The sequence below is a fragment of the Haliaeetus albicilla genome, chromosome 19 (assembly GCF_947461875.1).
Source record: "Haliaeetus albicilla chromosome 19, bHalAlb1.1, whole genome shotgun sequence".
NCBI lineage: Eukaryota > Metazoa > Chordata > Aves > Accipitriformes > Accipitridae > Haliaeetus > Haliaeetus albicilla.
Genome location: NC_091501.1, coordinates 26,476,994 through 26,500,502, shown reverse-complemented (window position 1 = coordinate 26,500,502; position 23,509 = coordinate 26,476,994). Strand labels below are relative to the sequence as shown.

Genomic DNA, 23,509 nt, shown 5'->3' with positions numbered 1-23,509 from the left:
AATCGATTTTTAGCTGTCTTTTTAGAAAAAGGAGGGGTGTTACCCATGGAGCTGTTCAGGGCTTGCAATTTTCTGTAGGACAATTTCCAACTTTTCTAAAAATCCTTTCACCCTTTAGTCCAGCAAAGTTAATGTTGTGCATTTGGCTTTCGAAATATTGAAGGGTGTTATTACAGGCAATTGTTCATATTGTAGGAAAAAAAAATATTAAAAAAATGCAGTGTTTTGCCTGCAACAAAAATGGAAACAGTCCAGTGAAAATTAATAATAAACTGCTAAGTTCCCTTGAACTTGCATCTGACAAATGTTACCTTGAACTCAGACATCACTACCTTGATTTTTTCCAACCAGGTCTATTTAGTTGTTTCAGCTCTGCCTGTTCCCCACAGCTCCGGTCATGAGAAGCTGATGCAATTTGAGAGGGCATTCACTACTGCCACTTCTTCTGGAACTTGCGATCCAGTTGGAGTATTTGGTGGTTGGGAGTGTCGCCTTTTAATTCCAGCTCTTGAGTCATAGAGTTTCGTGAGCACCTCATCATTTAATGCATTTTTTGAAGGTGCTTTTAGAACTTGTAGCTGCTGAGGAAAAAACAGCTTAACAATGCTTTCTTGATTTTAAAAGTAACTTTTAATGCCCCTACAATAGATCAACTGGTGGCAGCTGATTGAGGTTCTGATTCAATGCTTTTTCTCCTCTCACCTTCTGACCCACCATTACTGTCAACTTGCTCCTGCAGGCTTCTCTATAAAAGTGTCGACCTGTCCCTTTGAAAATCAACTTCAAAGAAAACAGTGTTTATTAATAAACTCCTATAGAGGTTTTCTTTGTTCTTTAAAAAAACCAAAACAAACCATAGTGACTTGTAGATCTTAAGAATTTTTAAAAAATGTTTCTAATTTTATGATTGCATTTATTTTGGTACAAATTTCAGCTACTGAAATGTACCCTCCAGCTCTGTTCATATGAGATCTTTTTTTCCCTAATGGACTTGCTAGGAAGAGTTGCTGTGCATGTGTAGGTTTCCTTTAATGAAGTTTTAATAACATGGTGTATATATGTATACTTAATGTAGAGTAATGAAACAGTATCTTGAAACAAGAACTCTTCTAGTTTTCAGTTAGAACCTGCAGTCTTGACTTTATAGGTACAGACCTGTAATCAAATTAATGATCTGTTGCAAGAAAGGAAATAACAATATGAATAAAGCTAAACAGAACATTTAAAATTTAATAAACAATTGGCTTAGTGCCTGAGGATATATATACACACACCTTGTTTTGCACAATAATAGTTTCATGTAAATTGGCCATATGAAAGGATGCATTTATTATGGAATTTTTAAAACAATTTAAACAACACCTTTACAAATTTAAAGACTTAGAATTCTGTTCCTCATGGATATGTGAGTTCAGCTAGGAGCTGGGAATTTTACTTTCATAGTACCTGCAGCTGTTATTACCAGACGGCAAGACATTTAGAGACACAAATACTCAAAAAAACCTCTGGTAGTTGTAATTTAGAGGTAAATTAAGAAGCTAGTTTGCAATCTCCTTATGAACAGCTTCATGTATCATCTCGCTCAATAGCCTGAGGCTTTAGCAAGCTTTCAGCATGAAATTTAGTGCTACAGCATGCATACCTGAGTTATTGTGTATCATGCATACTAAATATATGGCTTTTATAGACATATAAATCACAACATCAGGATTCCTATGTTTTCTAAATGTAAAGTTGATCTTAATCTCAACAAGGTGGCTAAATTTATCTTAATAAGAGAATCTGATCCTGTGCAAAGGTTATGCTTGGTGAATCATTAAAAGAAAATGTGTATTCTTAGAATTTCAGGTAAACGTAGGGAATAATTGCTCAACTTTCTGTAAGACTGGATTGTCAGCAAAGAAACATAGTCAATGTCACATGAGGACTGGGCTAGTCCCTAATGGGTACAGCAAGTAAAATATGTTAGGGACCACTTCTAGCCTTGAGGGCAAGTTGCACAGTTTGGCACGGCTCACATCCACATGGCAGCATTCTCCTTTATGGGCTTCTCTTCCTCCAACTTAGTCTTCCCCCACCAAAATCAAATCACAGAACTGCCTTTCCCATACCTCTCCTTGGGAAGAGCCCATAGCCTACACTATATACCCAACCATTCCTGAACGTTGTCCAGAGGAGTGTGAGTTGCCATGAGCGAACAGTCCCTCAGGGACCATCCGAAAAGAACAGGAAGAAACGGCAACCGCAAGCCAGTGCTGAAGCCTGGCATCCTGGCTCTGCATTTCTTACTAGTGCAATTAGAAGCTCTGCTGAAATGAGGTGGAATGTTCCAAGTTTGTTGCAGCCTTCAGACTTCACTAGTGTATTGTTCACCTAAGATGAGGCTGATGATTCTTTTCCTTCCTTCCACCCTACATTCTGCATCTCCTGTAATGATTCTGGTACTTGTTTTGACCACGGTAAGAGGAATTAGACTTTGGGTCCCATTGGCTTGGGCTATGGAGACCCCACCTCAAGACGTTCTGTGTAGGTAAACCTCGGGCAACTCATTGCTAGTTCATTTGTAGATCTCTTGAATTGCAGCACATGGTTTTGAAGCTGTTATGCCCTGCCCCTGTATTAACCTCATGGCATTCTCTAGCTCCTAACCTTTTCAGCAGTTTGTTTTCCTTGAAAATAGTTTTCAAAACACAGATAGCTCTCAAACCTGCAGGAGAGGTTTGTTAGGCATTGCTTTTATCTGTTTGTCAAAGGGTGCTCTGGGGGATAGGTATTTGGAGTCGGCAGTGGCATTTCAGAATGCAGTTGAGCTGAGTTATGAAGCAAGTGGACCATGTCATTTGATAACTGATTTCCTCAGCTGTCATGGGGGTGTAGAGTAAGGTGCAAGGGTTTATCCTGCTCTTACATATTGGTATGTTTGTAGATAACTGCTGGAAGGGGCATTACACCAGTGTAACCTAGAGTATAATTTGGCTTACTTTGAATCCATTTGTGGTTTGGCAATTTGGGACTTTCCAAAACTATAATGGAAAAGTTATGAAAACTTTATGCTGCCAGAATCACACTTCGTAATGATTGTCAGTGGGAAAGCTCTCTAGCAGTTATTTTTAACTGCAGTTATATTAGCAAAAGAGATTGCAGGTATCAAGAATGATGAACACTCATTACATTAAAAGATCAACATTCGGATTTCTTTTTCAGTTAAAAATGAAACACCATTACTAGCAAAATCCTGGAATTATTGAGGATTTGGTTCTGTTTGTATAAAAGCTGTAAAAAAGACCCCAAACCAAAGTTAAACTCTTTTTGTTCTGCAGAGTGAGAAACATTAAATGTTTGAATAATATGCGTGCAGAGGGATTTCCCCTACTTATTTAGTTAAGCTGATAAAGAATAACACTTCAATGCAACTATACTGGTTTACAAACCTTAGGTTAATATTTTTCTCTTTAAACCACAGAAAAAGCTGGTTTGTAATGTTCCCAGGCATTAAGATTTTCCAAGTTTCATATTAGCATACAGTGCTGCTAGCTACTCCATAATAGGTTGGCAGTTCAAAACACATTCATTAGTACATCTCTACTTCTCATTACATGACTAGTTTATGTAAGACGCATCTGATGAGAAATCAATTTTGATTAAAAAAAAATCAAATTTATAAAATAACATTTGTCGAAATAGTCATCGTTTTTCACAGGGCGCCATAGAGTAAGAAGAATGGATACATCACGTTACTGATTCTTAACTTGAATAAAGACTATCTTGATGTTTTTGAGCACTTTTTTCCATTGTAAAGCGTTTCTCTCATGCCCAGCTTCCGTTGCATTAATACTATGAAATCTTTTAAATATGTCACTGAAAGTCTTCTGTCTTTTAATGTTTGGTTTCAGCATGTGAGAAATCATTTAATCTGCCTGGGATACTCTGTTTTCAAGAAAGTATCTTCTTCAGGGGAAGTTCTTAACCAGGAGGGGTGTTTATTCATAAAATATGCGACTATAGTTGTCTCAGTAAAAATGCTGCTCAAGTAGTTTGTGGCATTATTTCAGTCATGAAGAAATAAATTTTATCTGACTTATAAACAATGCTAAACTGAACCAAAATTTATTCTGTTCATTTTATAATCAATTTATGGTACTGTCTTATTTTTGACACTGCTTACAAACAATTTGGTTTAGTTTGCAGTAGATTCTTTCTACAAAAGCACAATACCAAAAAGAGGCGTAAGAAACTTAAATATGTGAACCCCAGCACCTGTCAGTCAGTCTGTTGTTGCTACATATGAAGTAAATGTGGTAGGTTTTAATCGCTGTTCTTCTAGGTAATATAGGCAGAAACTGATAGCTAAGTACACAGAGCTTGTGAAAGAGGATTGAAAGGATCTTGATGTTTGATCATGTTTAGAACAGGACCCAGTCCTCGCTACAAAGTTAAGCTGAACACTTCAACCTTCTCTTAACCTTTCCTGAATATTCCAGTGAAAGTTGTTGGGATTTGTTTGTGTACTGAGCATTGAATAAATAAAAATTGTACTGAATTTCGTTACAAAATTACTTGGAGGTTTTACAGGGAAGTACTTAGACCAGGATTGATATTTTCTACAGGATTATAAAATGAAAAGGAAGCAAATTAATTTTGAAAAATTAAAGAAAGCATACTTGCTTTGGTTTGTATTTGAAATGACGTGCCACCTGTTCTATTTCGGATGAAGAATACTGTGACTCAAAGGTATAATAAAGGAAAAAGTTATTGGGAAGAAGAAATTAATCAGTCTCAGCAGAACATGTCTAAAGCTTCTTTCCTCCCAACTCGAGACTTGATTTGCACCTGCATTAGCCTCCTTTGAAACCATCCCCAGTAGGCTGTACATATTGCTCTGTGCTAAATTGAGACCACATCTGTTAGTCCTGAAACAAAGCAATTATGTTAATTGCAAGATTTGGGGGTTGTTTTTTCTTTCAAAAGGACTGTAGTTCTGTTTTTTATACGTTTCTTGGAAGATGTAACATTTCATATAAAATGGAGCGTGAAATTGGCATTGCTCAGTGAGAAGTATTATTTACTGCGGTATTAAGCGATGGAGTTGTATGGCTGGCTGCAGACTTCTGAGGGCTTCCCTGACTGGCCTGATTTAAAACAGAAGCAGCAAACACCGTTAAACAGTCTTCTGGCTTTAAGTAGTCAGCAGGGTCCTGCAGTCTACCATTTATAATTTCTGCAGAGTTCTAGAAGGGCATTTTACAATCCTTTCCTGAAACACTTGCTTTATTTTACTATGCTTTAACCTAGTGAAAAATTTAGTTATCGTCAAGGATAGTTTTATACTTAACATGTAATAGAGTGCACGTCCTTTACACACATACTAGAAAATTAATGGTTTGTTCTTTGACCCGTCACTAAAATCTTGGATAAAAGCTCTGCGTACAAGGGAATGTGGAAACAGAGAATAGTGAATGCCATTAATAATGCCTGTGTGCTGTTTCCAATCTTCTAGCCTACTAGCTTTCTCCTTTTTTTCTTTCCTTCCACCCCACCCTTGGCTGTGAAGTTTGAGGTGATATAAATATACTCAATAACTTATTCTTTACGGTTCCTTAAAAAAATTTATCACTACTAAAGTCACTTCATAATTGCAATAGGAAACTCTGGGGAATTATGGGAAGCTGCCACCACTTGGGTGGTTGTGGTACTTTGTTTTTAGTCTTGAGTCTGTCAGTGCACTCCAAATGCTGCAATTCCATGTGGCACACTGTTGTATTTAGCTGCAGAATTTTACCATGAAGTGCAGCAATCGCCAGCACAAATCATTGTATGTTTTGAAACCATCCTAGATCTTTTCTCATACGTTATTTTCATCACTTGAGTATTGCGTGTTGCTGTCTTTGCCACAGGTGAATTTATATGTCTGATGTTGAATTTTTTTAAACCCTTGGTTCAAAGTGAAATAAAAGGAGAATGCTAAGTAATGCTGGACACAACAAAAGTCATCACTGGGGCACAGAACATCTGATTGGCATTTATTTTTGCTTGCTGAATTTGGAAGTTTCCAAGGAAGAGTTGCAATCCTTGGTGTTGGGAGTGGAAGCAATTTTGGAATACAATGGTAATGTGGGAGAGCGATGACACATGTGGCCTCAGTGAGGGTGTGTATTCATCAAAAGAGGGTATGAATTTGAATTGCTTTTCCTCCTTTTCTATTCCCACTCACTCCAAGTTGTAAGCAGCTGGCGGTTTTCAGGGATGTTTCAGCTGAACTAGGTTTTAAGGAGCAGTTGGAATGTTGAGAGAAGGTAGCAGCAAAGCAGGTGTGCAGGCTGTTGCGGGGAGAAATGAATTAAGTACCAAAGGTGGCATGAGTAATAGAGTGAAGAGATTAATAGAAAGTCACAAGACTGTTGTGCTGATTTTTGGCTAGAAGACTGTGTGATTGTGTGTAGAAAGGTAATGAGGAAATCTACAACAGAAACGTTCTGTGGTAACCTGCTTTTCTGTCAATGTCAGTGATTTTCAAAATTGGGGTATTTTATGGTATGCCTGAAATTTGGTTCCAGAAGAAAAGCTATTCCAACATAATAAAATAAATGTGAAACTGAAAAGGAAAAAAAAAAACCAAACCAAAACACACAACCCCAAAAAAACTCAACCAACAAAAAGTCCCTCATTTTAATTGAGAGATGCCTAAAATGCTCTAATCTTGACATGGAAGACAAAAATACTGTAGCCACCAAAACAGTGGCAGCTTGCCAGAATGACTAGGAGCTTCCTATTGCAATGGTGATTAAAACAGCTGAAATTAATCATGTGACTTACCCAACCTTTATCTCTGTATTTTTTCAGAACTTTGGAGTAATTTGAAGTCTTCAGTTTTCACTCTGCTTTGGAACAAAATACAATTTTGAAATTTTGATTATCTTGTATGAGTCGTGTCCTTAGCCCAGTTCTAGTCACATAGCTAATTCTTACACTTAATTTCCTTTAACTTTTTTTGTTCTGATGAAAGAACAAAATTAAGAGAACCTCTTTTATAGCAATGATTTGAAATCAGCAAACTAAGACCGTCTGATTACTGGGTTTAGTGGACTGAGAATAAGATAGTGAGTGACTACAAGTAGAGAACGTAGTAGTAGAGAAACATAGACAATGTTGCTGATGCAAATTTGTACATACTCAACTGATACAACGCACAGGGCTTTAATGGTGGATGATGTTTAGCGCCATTTGTTTTCTCTTACTGCTGCTGCCAGGACAGGCAAAGGCCACGCTAGCAAATATTGTGTGTTTCAAGTGAAATGCGTCTTGTGTTGGACCTTACTTTATTTTATCCATATTAAATAGCAGATCTAAACCTAAAAGGAGCTAAGAACCTGCTCCTTATAGCAGAACCTGTTTGTTACTGAAAAGTGGCTTCTGTTTCAGGAACTGTAAATAAGTGAGTGATGAAAGCTGAATTGTTTAAAGAACAAATGAACCACTTGAGTTACTGTATCTTGCGGGAACCTATTCTGAATTCTCAAGTGTTTATATTATCATCTCAATGGCTGGAAACTCCTGTGTTTTGCTCTTGGAAAGACTAGTGGAAAAAACTGTTAAGCAACTGAGATGGCTTGTTACCCTCTCCTAGTAGCTGGACACTCTAGCTTCTGCTTGTTTTGGCTCAATCCTGACTGCGTGCTTGGTACCTTCGTGTTCTCTTGCCTTCCCCTTCAGCAAGGCCAAAACCATCATCTTCTAAACCAGTTCTCTTTGGAGAGTTTTAGGACATCACAAAGGAATCCCACTTTTAGATTCTAAGATATTTTTTTTAATTGTTTTTTTTATCTCCCAGGAAGAGGCAAGGGTCACCTCTTTTGGGAGAGTGGAAATAAAGCTCATGTCTCTCCAGGGAATAATGCTGAAAGAGGGAGAATATATGTTAAATTAATGTAGCAGGAGGAACAAGTTTTGCTGCCGTGATTTCTGAATTTCAAACATTAAAATGTTAAATACATGCTTACCTAAACAGTGTAGTAGGTGGAAGAGTATTCTGGGGATGCTACCTTGACTGAGGTGGACATAAAGATCTCTCTCAGTGATCAAAGTCATTCATGTTGGTGCAAGGAGCTTTCAAACTAGCTAAGCAAGTCTGCTGTGATGTCCTGGAGAAAGGAGCCTCTGTCCACAAGTATTTCAGTAGATCTGCAGGATGTGGTGAACTCCAATAATAGACTTGATTGCCACAAGCCACAGCTGCCTCTATTCTAAGCCAAAGTGCCTGTAGTCTGCAGTAGACCTAGGAATCCACTAGCACTAAGGGAATAAAGTGTTCTTTTGTCCTTTGAAGTAGAATCTCCTGCGTATCTCCTCTCACTTCTGCTGCTTGGAAAAAACAAACAAAAAACCACCCCCAAACTGAGACTCACAAATGAAAAAAATAACATTTTTCAGTCATTTTTCAGTACCATTGTAGCTGCAGAGGAGCCAACTTGTGAACCTAACTAGTTGATATATTCCTACTCTTACTAAGCTGCTCTGTTACTCAAATTGAATGCTGGATTCTGCCCAGATGTCTAATTACTAATTACCTATCTTGTTGAGCAGGTCTTGGAGGAAAATTGACTCCTCTTGGTCAGCCTGTTTGGTGGCAGGACCTGAAGGATATATTTCTCATTACATAGTCATTATGTAGTCCTCATGTGGCACATTCAGAAGAATAAGAATAAACATATCTTTAATGATGACCAAAGATTGGCAACAAATCACCATTGGATCACTTTTCTTTTGCATGATTTATTCTAGTATGATTTTCTATCTGAGAAAGTCATGGAGACTTAGAGACAGAAGGGATTCAAAGGGCCATAACCATTCACCTGTCCAGAGCAGATCTGGTTAGAGGACTCATGGTTAAGATTGTCAGGTCATTCGTGGAGACTTGCAATATTGGAGACTGCTCCAGCAGTCTGAGACTCGTGTTTCAGTGTATTGTAGTGCTTGACTGACCATTATTGGTAAAAATATTTTATGAATGTGTAATGTGAGCATTCTGTTCATTAGGCCCATTACTTCTCATCCTCCTGGATGTAGATAATAGAACATAGTTTTTTCCGTGAAGCTGATTAAAGGTTCTGTGTTCACTAGCAACCTTCTGCCATAGGTTAACCATGTTGCTTATGCACTCACTCTTTTTTTTTTTTCCATGAATTGTGGGGTTTAGACCTTTTATTCCTTTATATTTTTCCCAGTCAGCCCAGATAGTTCTTCAGTATATTGGTTTGTGCAAAATTCTTACCTTTTACTCTAGAAAACGTGACGTTGTCTTTGTACAGTTGAGGAATCCTTTTTAATTCAAAGTTAATGTGAGTTTATAGGAACAAATTTATATGAACGGTCTGGCATCCAAAATGCAAATTATTTTAAGATTTTTCTCTCATGTGAAGTCAGTGAATATGCAAGATTATTCCACCAATGGGCAAGAATCATATTTTTTTCTAGAACTGTTTCTATTCGTTACATACCCTGATAAATTGTTTGTGACAAGTTTTTCCAGCTTTATAACCAAGAAAAGGGCATATTAGGGTAGAAGGAATCTGGTCTTGAACTAATATGAGGAAAAGAATGGACTTACGCTCCTTTCCATGGTCTTAGCTCTTTCATTTTTGTTGGAGAGAGGTGGAAGAGTCTTAGACTCGCGCAGTCATTCAGGCTGGAATGGGTTTCAGGAGGTCTGTAGTCCAACCTCCTGCTCAAAGCTGCGTTCAGAGCAGGTTGCTCAGGGCTTTTCTAGACAAGTCTTGAACACCTCCAAGATGGAGACCCCACAGTGTCTGTGGGCTACCTGCTCCATATCCTCATAGTAAAAAAATTTTCCTTGTATCCAGTCAGAACCTTCTCAGTTCCATTTTTATGACCGTATTGTCTCTGTTTAAACCACTGTGAACCTGAGTCAAGAGAACAGCTCTGTCTTCTTAGTAACTTCTTTGTAGGTACGGGAAGGCTGCCATCAGCTTCTCCTGAAAGCTTCTCTCTAGGCTAGAAAACCCTAGTTCCTTCAACCTCTTTGCATGGCATAGCTTCAGCCCCTTGAGTAGGTTGCTGTCTAATGAGTACCAAGGAGAGTAATTGCTTCCCTTGATCTGCTGGCTATGCTCCTGTTGATACAGCTTAGGATGCTGTTGTTTCATGTAAGGTGGATGTTAATATCTTGGTGATTCAGCTCTAGAGAAGTATGTTGAAATGTTATCATTTCAGTAATCTAGGGCACTAAGAGAAAACAGAAAATATAGTCAATAGGTTTGTTTTCTGTGACCTTAATACGTTCCTCAGGTTTCTGTGGTCGTGCTATCCCAGCTGTGTTGTTCTTCCCCTTCTCCCTTAGTTGCCCTCCTCCAGCTTTTATATCCATTACGCAGTTTAAATCAAATTTGTCAGAGAAATATGGGTATGAGAAACACCGTTATACTCCTACTTTTCGCCTCATGACAATCAGCAAAAAGGTAAATGAGAAACCCAAAGTAGTTGTCCTGAGGGGGGAAGCTGGATAGTGGCAGTTTAATCCCTGATCCACTGCAAACTAAGGCTGACATTTGACAACCGATCAGCACACCTGTACCTACGAACCATGTGCTGCTACTTGCATCTTTTTCAACACTTTTAGCTGTGTGACAGAATGAAGAGTATTGCAAAGAGTGAAGGAGCCAAGTCCATAAAAATGTGAAGTTTGCCAGTTTTGTTGCTCCCAGAAACCTTTTTTCTTTTCCATGATCTGAATTGAAACTTAATAATCTGGAGCTAAACGTTGTTGGAGACAAGACTTTTTCTCTGGTAGGAAACTGGTGATCTGTAATGAATGTCACATCTGGAGTTTTTCCATATAAATGGTTCCTGCTTGTTCCCATTTTTTGACTCATTTCTAGAGTATGGGTTTCCCGCCCCCGACCACTTTTTAAACTAGAAATTTGTCTTTCTATTTGTCAATGTACTTACCAGTAACATGTAAAAAGAGTGAGTGTTAGCATGGATTACTCAAACTGTTAGTAGTCTACTTCTGTTTGTGAGAACGCGTTTCCTTTTGCTTACCGATAGTTAGACCAAATGGAACTTCTAAGAAATAGAAGTATTTCTGTGACTGAAACAAACGTATTTTTCATTCTGCCTTCTGCATCAACTAAAGACTGAAAATTGGTTGCATTCTGGTGGAAGGATAATTTATGTTCAAGCAGTTGCTATCTGAAGGCATAAATGCTCTTTTCGCATAATAGTATTCTTTTAGTTGACTGGGTAATGTTTCTAATGCCTGAAGTATTAATGATTCTATGAAGAGATTATTTTTGCTGGAGGTTTTCTGTTTACTGTCTGTATAGTTGCTGGGCCTGGAGATTGTAGTTGCATTTTACTAGATGCACATAAATTCAGCAACAAGCACTGTCATGCTCGGAGAATTTGCATTCTTACCCCTGAGCTTGGCTCCATTGCTACTAGAGGAAAGATTCAAGAAATAGTCTACAGTTAATTTATACTTTTTCTGGGCTCTGCTGTGAATGATGGTGTTAATGATAATTACTTCTGTGAACTTCATAAGAAAATACTGAAGGATTATCAGAAGTAATTCTGTTCAGGCAGATACCCTTAATTATGCTAGTGACCTTATTTAATATATTGGTCAGTAAATGTGGTAAGATAATATAAAAGCTTTAATTTTGGTCTGAATATTTTCATTAGGTATCAAGAGGAAAAGCATAGCTTTTTTCTCAGGGCTGACATGTCCCAAACCATCCGAATAAAACACTCTGTTGTTCCTTGGCTGTGAGAGCAGTGGGCATGTATGGTCTGGGCTGGTCACTTTCATAAGCTTTTGTTTAATATTTATATAGCACCTCTGCCTAAGTGGGCTTCCCTTTCGTGTCTGCTTTAGGTAATTGAAATTGATTATTAATTTCCAGGTACAGAGAAAGAGGAAAAAAACTAGCAGTCACTTTGTCACCGGGGAAGGCATTTTCTTTTAAGTGCAATATATTTAAATTTCTCACTGGCATGATACCGATCTTTATTATGTTTCAAAGGCAAGTGCAGAAAACAAGTGGGACAGCAATATAAAGCTGTGTTGTGAAAGGTATCTTTTTTTAACTGGCAGGATACCTGCCTTTGAATGCTGGATGTTCTGTTTTTCTGCTTTTTAGAAAACAATTTCGGAAAATGACATAATAACATTAGGGCAAAATTTTTGGTGCTGGTTTGACTGAAGCACTAGAGATCACTAATGCAAAGCTGTATTTATTTTATTTTTTTTTTAATTTTAAATGTGTCTTAATTAACCTTTGTAATTAACTTAAATGTGGTTGAGGTTTCAGCCTATTAGTAGTTGCAGTGTAGTTCAGAATAAAGTATTATAGTTCTTAAGAATAAAATAACCTTGTGGTTTTGTTACAGTCCAGTGCAGTTCCATGTTATTGGCCAGCTATGTTGTCAATAATGTAAATGGAGAATAGCTTTAGTCATCTGTTCTAACACAGGCCGATGTGAGCAATTATGTTTATAAGACAGACACCAGAACTGTCCTATTCCTTAGTTTCTGTCTGTAATTTCTTCCAAAATCTGGATGGATTACAGCCAGTTTCCCACCAGCCACTACATGGTTTCTTCACAGGATATTTTTGCACCTTATTTACAGTGAGATTTGAGGCTTGTGCAGTATTGACTCCTTTCCCAAGCCCTGCAGAACATCCCTGCAAAAGGTCCACTGCCTTACTCTGCACTGTGCATTTCACAGACATTTCTCTTCAAAGGGAAAACTCTGAGGCCAATAATTAGTTGCAAAAATTCGCTAATCTCTTTGTATTGGGCAGTACAGTTCCAATAAATCTGTGTGAGAGGTTGAGACTTAGGATGGTGGTTTCTCGATATTTACAAAATCTGCTGGCGTGGGAGATTACAGGCAGACGAGAGTGAGAAGATTTGAGAGACTCCCAGCACGCAAGTGGGACAGTCTGGTGGGGGACAGTGATTCCTTCCTTTGACTATCGGTGGCACTCTCATTGCAGGAATGGCTCTGCATGTAGCAGAGCAATTGCTGAACGGGCTCCCATTGCAACCCAGATCATTACAGTACATTGGCATGAATTTCAGGTTACCATAAAACGCTGTTTCAGTGGATGACTGGTGGTTCAGGAACAGCTGGCATGGACTGGAACTTCTCTAGTAGTGGTTGCTCAGGCATCAGAGCTCCTCACCTCATGAATCACTCTAAGAAATATATAGATTTGTCTTGGGTGGGTACATTGTAAGGTTTCTTTTCCTTGCTTTTTTTCACTGTGTAGTAAGTCACAGGTGACATACTAGAGCTGGCGTCATGGTGACAAAAGCTATGCCTAACTCGGTCAAATTATATGTACAATTTAATTGTACAATGTTCAAGAGACTCTCAGTGGGTGTGTAAGGCAGTGGTAGTTAGCAACTGGTTTTTACATTAAGGTATCACTAAGGCTGTGGTTTGCTGCTTCTGTTCCCACTTTAAAGGAATCTCATTATTTTCCCACAGTAACTTTTTGAAGCATGTGTGGATTTTAATTAAGATTTTGCTTTCCCCAAATACTTACTCTGTTAACCAAACGTCTCATTTGAATCAAACTGGGACAGATTGCATGGTTTATTTCAGTTGACAGCACTTAATCTAGATTAATTTGTACAGTTCAGCATTTCACTGATGGAAAATAAAAGGTGACATTGGAGGCATATCAGAGTTTGCCTACAGTGTGAAAATCAAAGAAGAAATGTTTCCCAAGCACATGCAAGTACTGTATTACTGAAAGGTCACTGTTTGTTCAAGCTTTGAAGTATGACTTCATACATAATGCATGACCTTTGGAGAAAACACAAAAATTTTATGGAAAGAATGGATATTTTAAAACTTGCGTTATTAACTGTATTTCATGTAGGTATAGTTATGCATGTTAGCACAGATGTGCCAGTTAGGTCTTAAGAGCTAGCAATGCTCTTTAGTTTTCTTACATGCAAGCCTTGCCTGTTTATATATCTGTCTCTGTTACTGTTACTTTCTCATGTTATAGCTTGAGACTCTGCAATTAAATTATCTGAAAAGGAACTTGTAAGAGGGGTGTGCTCAGATTTGTCTCTGAATTCAGCTTTACTCATCGGTAGTCTGTTTTGCATTTTGCATTTAAATCTCCTCCTACCCAACTTTCCTCTTTTACCATAGAACTTGCATTTCAGAAAGCTCGTCAATCCTGCAGTGTAAACTTTGTCATTTGTTGTTTCACGTGGTATATAAAAACGCATCTTATTAGGGGCAAAAAAGGTGGAAGAGAGAATCCCATCATCAAGCCATAACCTAAATTGGTGTTCTGTCGAAATTCCTTTGCCTGCCAGTTTGAAATTAAATTTTAAGGAATTGAAGAATTTAAGATTTGGCCAAGAACGGTTTGGCTATCAGAATCAGAATGGTTGAGGTTGGAAAGCACTTCTGGAGGAACCTCTTGTCCAACCCCTGCTTAACTGCAGATCAGGTTGCCCAGGACTGTGTCCAGGTGGCTTAAAGAATATAAATAATATAAGGGTATGAGAATATAAAAAGTAATCCTCATGCTTTCAAGTCTTTTTAAAACTACTTTTGTAATTTTTAAAACAATGCTTATATGTCTTAAGAAGGTATTTCCAAGGTTGAAATTTTGCAGATAATTTAGAACAGGTTTTCATTTAAATAAGTAACACTTTCTAAAGCTATAAATATGCAGGATGATGTATGGTGTTACAGTGTACCTTAGAAGTCTAGATAAACTTCTTATGGGATATACTTTTCTTAAGGCAATTATGCTACATATTTATTGTTAACAATACAGCTTGTCCTGAGTTCGTGGTAGTGTGGATGTATATGTATGAATCTATTAGGATTACATGTTATTACTCATCCACACACACAAATGTGTTAGTGTAATTTATGAGTTCACATGTGTATGTATATATAGAAAATAAAAAATGACATATCTCATCTTTGCTGGTTTGCTAATAACATAATGAACACCTTATCACAGTTAAAAAGTCAGCGGCTCATACTTGATATAAAGAATTTGTGCTTAGGTACATACAGGCAACACACTGCTTTTGAAGGTTGCGTAGGTACTGAAGACACGTGGCTCCATGCTAACTTGTATGCATGTGTATATGTATTTTTCAACTTTTTTTTTCTTTTTTTTTTTCACTCAGTAGTTCTTCATGGTTCTTCCTTCTGGAAGCAAGCATGAGCTGTCAATAAGAATAGCTGTTCTTGGCTCAGTGCGAGAAGCACAACATAGAAAATTCCTCAGTCAAACACATGCTAAATGAAGGAAGAATGTGAAATTAATGTCTGCTTGTGTTACTATTTTGTGAAACTTACTGCTGTTAATACCAGATTTACTCTGCAAGTGTGTTAACATGTTCAATATTTTTGGTGAAACAAACATCCCTGTTATGTTTTTATTTATTTCTTGCATGAAACATCACTAGTACTGTTGAGATATCTGTTAAATTAAACTTTTGTTTATATTTAGGTTTATAAGTTAGATGGCATCCCCTTGATCCTGGACAACTGCAGCATTGATGACAACAATCCTTGTATCCTTTACAAAAGAATTCTAATTATTGAACATGACTCATAAGAAAAGGTGGGGGGGTTTAATGTATTTATGCCAGCATTGCTTTCACTTGGTACCTAAGTCTAACTGGCCTCATGAGTTTCTAGGTTGTATTTAAGTGCTTGGTTTAGAAGTGAGAAAACTCATAAATATACTTTCATGAACTGGATTCTAAATAAGCTGAACTGTGGTTATATTCTGTTTCCTAAAATAACAAATATTACTGTTTTACAAATGTTAATTCAGAGAGCTAACTGTGATAGAAATCTGAATTAAGACTATGTTTGGTCATTGTATCAGATCTAGGAGCTTTTGCTTCAACTGCAGTCTATTCAGTAGACTGAAATAAGTACCCCATCAATTCTATATGCTTATTAAATCTGACTGGAGAACTTATTCTAAGCACAGAGACAAGGCTAGCAAGCTGTAATGAAAATGTGTATAATTGAGAGAATTAATGATGCAGATTACTGAAATGCTGGGGAGATTTTAATATAAATGGCATTGTGCTTCATATTTGGGACTTTTTTTCTCCTAGAGTTTAAGAGCAGAGACTTTCCAAGATAGATTGCTATTAGAGGGAAATAACTTCATATTGAAGATAAACAGTTGTTAAGCAGACTTATCCATCTCTTCATGAACTGCATAGTAATCTTGCTGGTGTGTTCAGTGGGTGAGCTATTATTTTCTGTCATCTAGTCACTAGCTCCTTGTAAGTTTCTGATAAGTGCATCTGGAAATCAAATGCCTTTCCTGTCTAGAGTAATGTGAGCTTTCTTATACTGAACACATGAAACGGATTTTTTTAAAATGAATTTGTCAAAAAAAGCTCACTTGTTAAAAAGTATCATAAAAAAAAAAGTTGTGAAAATGTTACATGTTCTCAAAATTGTGTACTGTAGAACATCATCTACATATATCTTAAAAGGATGAAATCATATAGGGACAGATGATAGCAAAATGTTAACAAGCTGGGTGGAGGAGCGATGGGTGTTAAGTACCCTCTGAGTTATTCACTTTGTTGCTTTATATGCAAGGTTTTTACATTCATCACTATCCCTATAGTTGGAGGCCTGACTGTGTGTCTCTTGAGAGTGCACCGAGTAGCAGAGTTGTGCTTCCACAGTCTGATTCTGGTGAGGGGCACTGCTGGATGTGGTGGGAAGGGCAGGGAAAGTTACTTTTCCTAAGCAGAAGAGCAGCCCTGAGAAAACCTGGTAAGGAGTTTTGATCCCAAGTCACTTCTCCTTTGCTGGAAAGCACAGCTGTGCAGCGACTTTTAGAATTTCTTTCTAGGATTAATCCTTCATTTTAGCTGTTAGTAAAAGAGGATAAAGTTTGAGGCCTTCAAAGGCTAGAGTTGTAATTTACGATCTTGAATGAAATGAAAGCAAAATACCATGGGAGCCTTTACTTCATTTTGAGCAATGTGGAACTTCTTACACCTCTTCATACAGGCTGACGTTTTATGGCTGCACTATAAACTCCTCACCAGAGGATAAAACTTTGCTTACTTGGTTTTTAAAGACTAACTAGATGTAATGACACCTCTTAATATGAGCTTTCACCACTGATCCATAGCATACAGTATTCAGGTATATGAAAAAGTAAGTAGCACTTGGGCAGAGCGGGGACTTGGCCTGCTGTGACAAAGTTTGCTGCATCAGCTTTTGGAGCACAGCTTCTACTTGGTTTATCATTTTGACCTAGAGCTATTCCAGGTGCTCTTGTGCTACATGAAGTGAATGCTGCCCTGCTTCTTTCCTGCCTCTAACGTTCCTCATCTGCTGCATTCTCAGCATGTCTCATGCAGGGAAGCAGAAGGAGTTTGCAGTTTATACCTGTCTCTTCTTTCATCTGCTTCACAGCATATTCTGCTACTTCAAGGCACCACAAACCAAGTCCTTAGTAGCATGTAGGTGCCTGACTCCATTGCATAACATTCCTCTGTTTCTCTCCTCCCTCTGTGCACCCAGTCCTGTCTGGCACAAATCCATTTTGTGATGCTTGTAAACCAGAGCAATGCTCTTACTAAGATTTGAAAGCCTACTTGCTTAAAATTGAAACATCCTAAAATTGCCTGTATTGTCACTTTGTGATCCAGAGTGAATATATTTTGTCTCTTTTCAAGGAAGATTAAAAAGCAAGTATTTAGGCAACTCTTGAGCTGGCTGTTGAGAGAGTTGCCAAAATTCGAATAGGATCACTCAGTGGTGCTGCAGTTCGCCAAGATGATGTAGAAAGCTGCAAGGAAAAGCTTGGTGTAGCTCTTCAGCCATGATTCCTTCAGAGAGTCAGGTCCAGAAGCTTCTCTTTGTGTTCTTGTTTCTAGTGCCTGGTTTTGTGATTTCAGGCTGTGTTACTCAGATTTCTCCTTCAATAAACCTGATTGGAAGAATTTCCATCCAGATACCTTCTATATAAGAACAACTTAGATTTCTTAGTGAAGCATTTGTAGATGCACATTTTTATTTGATGTTTATCTGTTTTGGAGACACCCAAGCTCTATAGTTACGATGTCATTATGTTTTCTACTGAAAACAGAGTTCCTATACTGATTTTCTGTGTTTTACTAAGTTCTGCCTCCAAATTACACATACAAAATTTTCCACAGAAAAATGTAACTTTTGTGGTAAAAGTGATAGGATTTTTTTTCTGGACAAAAAAAAAAAAAAAAATCATTTCCCTAAAGTATGCAATCCATCAGGAGAAGCTGAACTGCCATGTTAGATGTTAAAAGAGCTCTTTATTACCTTTGAGAGCCAAAATCCTTTGATAAATCTTTTTATTTGTAGCGTATGGAAGCATACTGAAAGAGGAAATGGGTCTGCTCTTATCCTAAAATAAATTCCTTTGTAAACCTGTCATTACCTTAAAATTGCATCCTTTGAGATCCTAAACAGTTCTGTAATGTGCATAGAAATATCAGGATGTTCGTCACTTATGAGATTGCTAGCTGAAATTCAACTGACATGTTTGCATTGCTTTAACTTTTTAGGCTTGAATTCATTTTTCAGTGCCCAGTTTGGGAGAACTGTTATCTTGTCTAATTACATCTGAGACAGACTTGAATCTTTTACATTTATACTAAAAATAGTATTTTTTTCCTTCAGGATATTTCATGAATAAAAGCAACAAAAAACCCTCCACCCTTGTTAGTAACAGGTATGAAGATGATTATGGAGAGTTAAGAGCAAATTTGCTGTACCTCTTGCAAGTATTTGAATTGGTATTTTAAATTTTCAGCTACTATAACTTTGCATGGTTCCAAGTAAATTCAATGGAGAAATGCTGAAAGATACCAGATTTTCAGCTGTTAGCTATTAGGCTTTTAGCACAGGGGAAAAGGTAAACAGAGTGACACTGAGGAGATGCAGTTCATTATAGACCTTGGGGTCTGAAGAGAAGGTTGAATGTCACTTTAACTTTTTCTGTCCCCTTTAAGTCTTCCATCTTGGATTGGTCTGTATCCTAATCATAACTGTCCTTCTGTATGCAAAAGAAAAAAGGGTGTTTCAAAATGCAAGTGGACTTGTTTGCCTTTAGATTAAGGAGAGGTTCTTTCATGAGATGAATTTTTGGGGTTGAAAATTCAGTTTCTTGTTCTGCTTCTGACAAGTTGGAAGCATTGTGCTTTACTTATGTAACCTGTGTTTAAAAACAAATAAATTAAACCTGCCACAGAACAGCAGAGTGGGTTGGAGATCCCCATCTGGGTAATACCAGTAAAAAATTTACTCTAGATCCTGCTTTTCAGGTTATTTGGGTTGAAAAGGTGTTCTAAATTAAAATATCTTCTATTTTGCTCTCTGAGCCACTGTCTTCCTTATCTCTGACAGGCTCTAGCATCAGACAAGAGCTCTTCTTTTTGTTCTTGTCTTTTACCTCATCCTAAGCTCTTACTGCTTCTTCCAGCTTCATTTCTGACCTTTCACAGATTTCCACTTGCAGACCTAAGGAGGGAGGCCAGCCCATTCCAATCAAAAGACTATTGACTCTAATCATATAGAAAAGGTGCTTATGAAAGACTTTATTTAAACTAACCTGTTTTATTGAAGACTTTTCAGTTTACCTTAACTACGTTGTCTGTTTTTTTGCTACTTCCTAACATTTACACTCATGAGTAACACACAAAGATGTCTCCTTTTTTTTTTTAATTTAATGGCTGTCCCTGGAAATATTTATTGCTATTTTAGGAAAAATATTATCCAAAGTACTTCAATGTAATAGCTGTTAGTGGTAAAACTTGAAAATCAGAAGTGAAATGCAGTTTTGAAGATGGAATATTCTTGTTTTTTCAGGATGCTTGCCAATCTTACCCTTTTGAGATTCTTACATTAGGTGTCTCGATAAATTGATTTTGTGAATGGCTGAATTTAATTTGAATGACCTTATGTAAGCATCCATATTATATTAACCCCTAATCAGGCATGTTTTTCTGTTAGCCAAAAGTGCAGTCATACTTGCGAAAAAAAAAATCCTGCTGTGGGGGAGGTGTGTATGTGTGTATGTACACACACACATATATCACAGAATGGTTTGAGTTGGAAGGGACCTTAAAGATCATCTAGTTCCAACCCCCCTGCCACAGGCAGGGACACCTTCCACTAGACCAGGTTGCTCAAAGCCCCATCCAACCTGGCCCTTGAACACTGCCAGGGATGGGGCATCCACAGCTTCTCTGGGCAACCTGTTCCAGTGCCTCACCACCCTCACAGTGAAGAACTTCTTCCTTGCATCTAATCTAAATCTACCCTCTTTCAGTTTGAAGTCATTACCCTGTGTCCTGTCTCTATATGCCCTTGAAAAAGTCCCTTGAAAGTTCAGCTTTCTTGCAGGCCCCCTTTGGGTACTGGAAAGCCGCTCTAAGGTCTCCCCAGAGCCTTCTCCAGGCTGAACAACCCCAATTCTCTCAGCCTGTCTTTACAGGAGAGATGCTCCAGCCCTCATCATCTTCATAGCCCTCGTCTGGACTCACTCCAACAGGTCCATGTCCTTCTTATGTTGGAGGCCCCAGAGCTGAACACAGAACTGCAGGTGGGGTCTCACGAGAGCGGAGTAGAGGGGGAGAATCACCTCCCTCGACCTGCTGGTCACGCTGCTTCTGATGCAGCCCAGGATACGGTTGACTTTCTGGGCTGGAAGCACACATTGCCAGGTCATGTTGAGCTTCTCATCAACCAACAGCCCCAAGTCCTTCCCCGCAGGGCTGCTCTCAATCCACTCATTACCCATCCTGTATTTGTGCTTGGGATTGCCCTGACCCATGTGCAGGACCTTGCACTTGGCCTTGTTGAACTTCATGAGGTTTGCACGGGCCCACCTTTCAAACCTGTCCAGGTCCCTCTGGACGGCATCCCTTGCCTCCAGCGTGTCGACCGCACCACACAGCTTGGTGTCGTCGGCAAACTTGCTGGGGGTGCCCTTAATCTCACTGTCCGTGTTGCCGACAAACATGTTAAACATGGCCGGTCCCAATACCGACCCCTGAGGAACGCCACTCGTCACTGTTCTCCACTCAGACATCGAGCCATTGACCACAACTCTTTGAGTGCGACCATCCAGCCAATTCCTTATCCACCGAGTGGTCCATCCGTCAAATGGATGGACCCGCCCTGGTCAGATCTGTCATTATCTCAACCCTTTGGGCCCTACGTTGGGTGCCAAAAAGGACTGTCGCGGTTTAACCCCAGCCAGCAGCTAAGCACCATGCAGCCGCTTGCTCACTTCCCCCCCACCCAGTGAGATGGGGAAGAGAATTGGGAAAAAAAAGTAAAACTCTGGGTTGAGATAAAGACAGTTTAATAGGACGGAAAGGAAGAAAATAATAATGATAATAATAAAATGACAATAATAATAAAATAATTGGAATATACAAAACAAATGATGCACAATGTAATTGCTCACCACCTGCCAACCGATGCCCGGTTAGTTCCTGGACAGTGATCCCCCCAGGCCAACTCCCCCCAGTTTATATACTGGGCATGACGTCACATGGTATGGAATACCCCTTTGGCCAGTTTGGGTCAGCTGTCCTGGCTGTCTCCTCCCAATTTCTCGTGCCCTTCCAGCGTTCTTGCTGGCTGGGCATCAGAAGCTGAAAAATCCTTGACTTACTCTAAACACTACTTAGCAACAACTGAAAATATCAGTGTATTATCAACATTCTTCTCATGCTAAATCCAAAGCGTAACACTATGCCAGCTACTAGAAAGAAAATTAACTCTATCCCAGCCAAAACCAGAATAGCATGTCTCTCCACTTTAGGAACAAGGATGTCATGCGGGACAGTGTCACATGCTTTGCACAAGTCCAGGTAGTTGACATCAGTTGCTCTTCCCTTATCCACCAACACTGTAACCCTGTTGTAGAAGGCCACCGACCTTGTAAGGCATGATCTGCCCTTAGTGAAGCCACATTGGCTGTCACCAGTCACCGCCTTATTTTCCATGTGCCTTAGTATAGTTTCCAGGAGGATCTGCTCCATGATCTTGCCAGGCACAGAGGTGAGACTGACTGGCCTGGGTCTTCCATTTTTCCCTTTTTAAAAATGTTTATATATATGAGGAAGCACCCAGCTGGCTATGTTTTAGGAGTAAGAATTTTCAGCAGTTGTGAAAGGAAAACCTGTGGTTGCTGTGGATATCCATACATAGGCCCCTTAGTTTGTATAATGGATGAAAATGTAGAAAATATAAGTTAATTTTCAGATACTCCTTCCCTAAGCTGCTTCTATGATATTCAGTCTGAAAGTCATCTGAGGGGTAGATTGAAAATACTTTTGACTTTATGGCAGCAGCAAGTATAATTGTGGTTCATGAAACTTCTGGCTAAAGCTAGAAGAAATCAAGTTGCTATGGTCTACAACAATGGCAGTTTGTTTTTGTGAGATGCCAGCAAAGACTTTTGGGGGAGCTGACAGACATTTTGTTTCTAAGTTACAGAGTGCAACCTAAAACAGGCCACATACTGTAAAAAAAGCCTTACAGCTGAATAGCAGCCAGTAGAAAGCAAAAATCAGAGTGTGAGTTGACTTTTTAGAGTAAACCATCATACAGTTGAGCATTTTCATGTAAATGTGGCTATCTCATGTATGTTGGCAAGAAAATACAGCGTAATGTTACATCAGTAATGGTTGCCTTTCTTTGGAAAGCTCACTTCAGGCACCACCAATGCATTTAGTAGTTTGAGGTGACCTATTTGATTCTGTATTTTCATAAGCATACATAAAATCCTGTTATTTCAGTGGATATGGTCAGTGCAAAGGACCTAGACTACTGATGAAAACAGTAATGACCTCCTCATGCCCAGTCAAGTTCTGCCCACTTGGAAGAAAGTACCCTTTTCTTCATCCTATCGACACTTGCTTTGCTGCACAGGTTTGGAGTCTACCTGGGCTAAATGGAAGTGTATTCTTTGAAAGAAGGTTTCAATTTTGCTTTATTGCAGGTTGCTGCTGCTGCAACCCATATCCTTGGACACAGAGCACTATTAGAATCTTATTTTCTGTGAACCAGTACTGACTGTGTTACTATGACTTTAACAAAAAAGTTAGTAAGTTTTTAGTGACCCAGCAGTGGTTGAGGTTGGCAGTGAAAGAACGGGACTTGTCAGCACAGGTAAAGAGCAGAAACTTGTTGGCCTGAACCTTTAGGTTCATAGTGCCAAAGACAACACAAAATATCAGCTGAGTGGAAGCCAACTACCATAGATGGAACTAGGATGAAAAGAAATGGTCAAGCAAGAAGAAGTTGCTGTATTGCCATACTCCAATTCAGACTGATTCAACTCCAATGTGCTGAGAATTCTTCTTTAACGAGAGTGGGAGGATTTCTGGTTTGTGGCATATGCACAAACCTTAGCTCCTTCTCTGTATCTTACAATTATATTCAGATGAACTGGTC

General features: G+C 38.7%; 1 protein-coding gene across 6 annotated transcripts in view; it reads left to right on the top strand.

Annotated features, from left to right (window-relative positions):
* ATXN10 (ataxin 10) overlaps positions 1-23,509 on the top strand; it is a 105,006-nt gene that overhangs the window by 69,952 nt on the left and 11,545 nt on the right. For all 6 annotated transcript variants that reach the window (XM_069806903.1, XM_069806902.1, XM_069806904.1 and 3 more), the window contains one exon: positions 15,522-15,585. In XM_069806903.1, the coding sequence (XP_069663004.1) occupies positions 15,522-15,585 (64 nt within the window). The remainder of the gene's footprint in view (positions 1-15,521; positions 15,586-23,509) is intronic.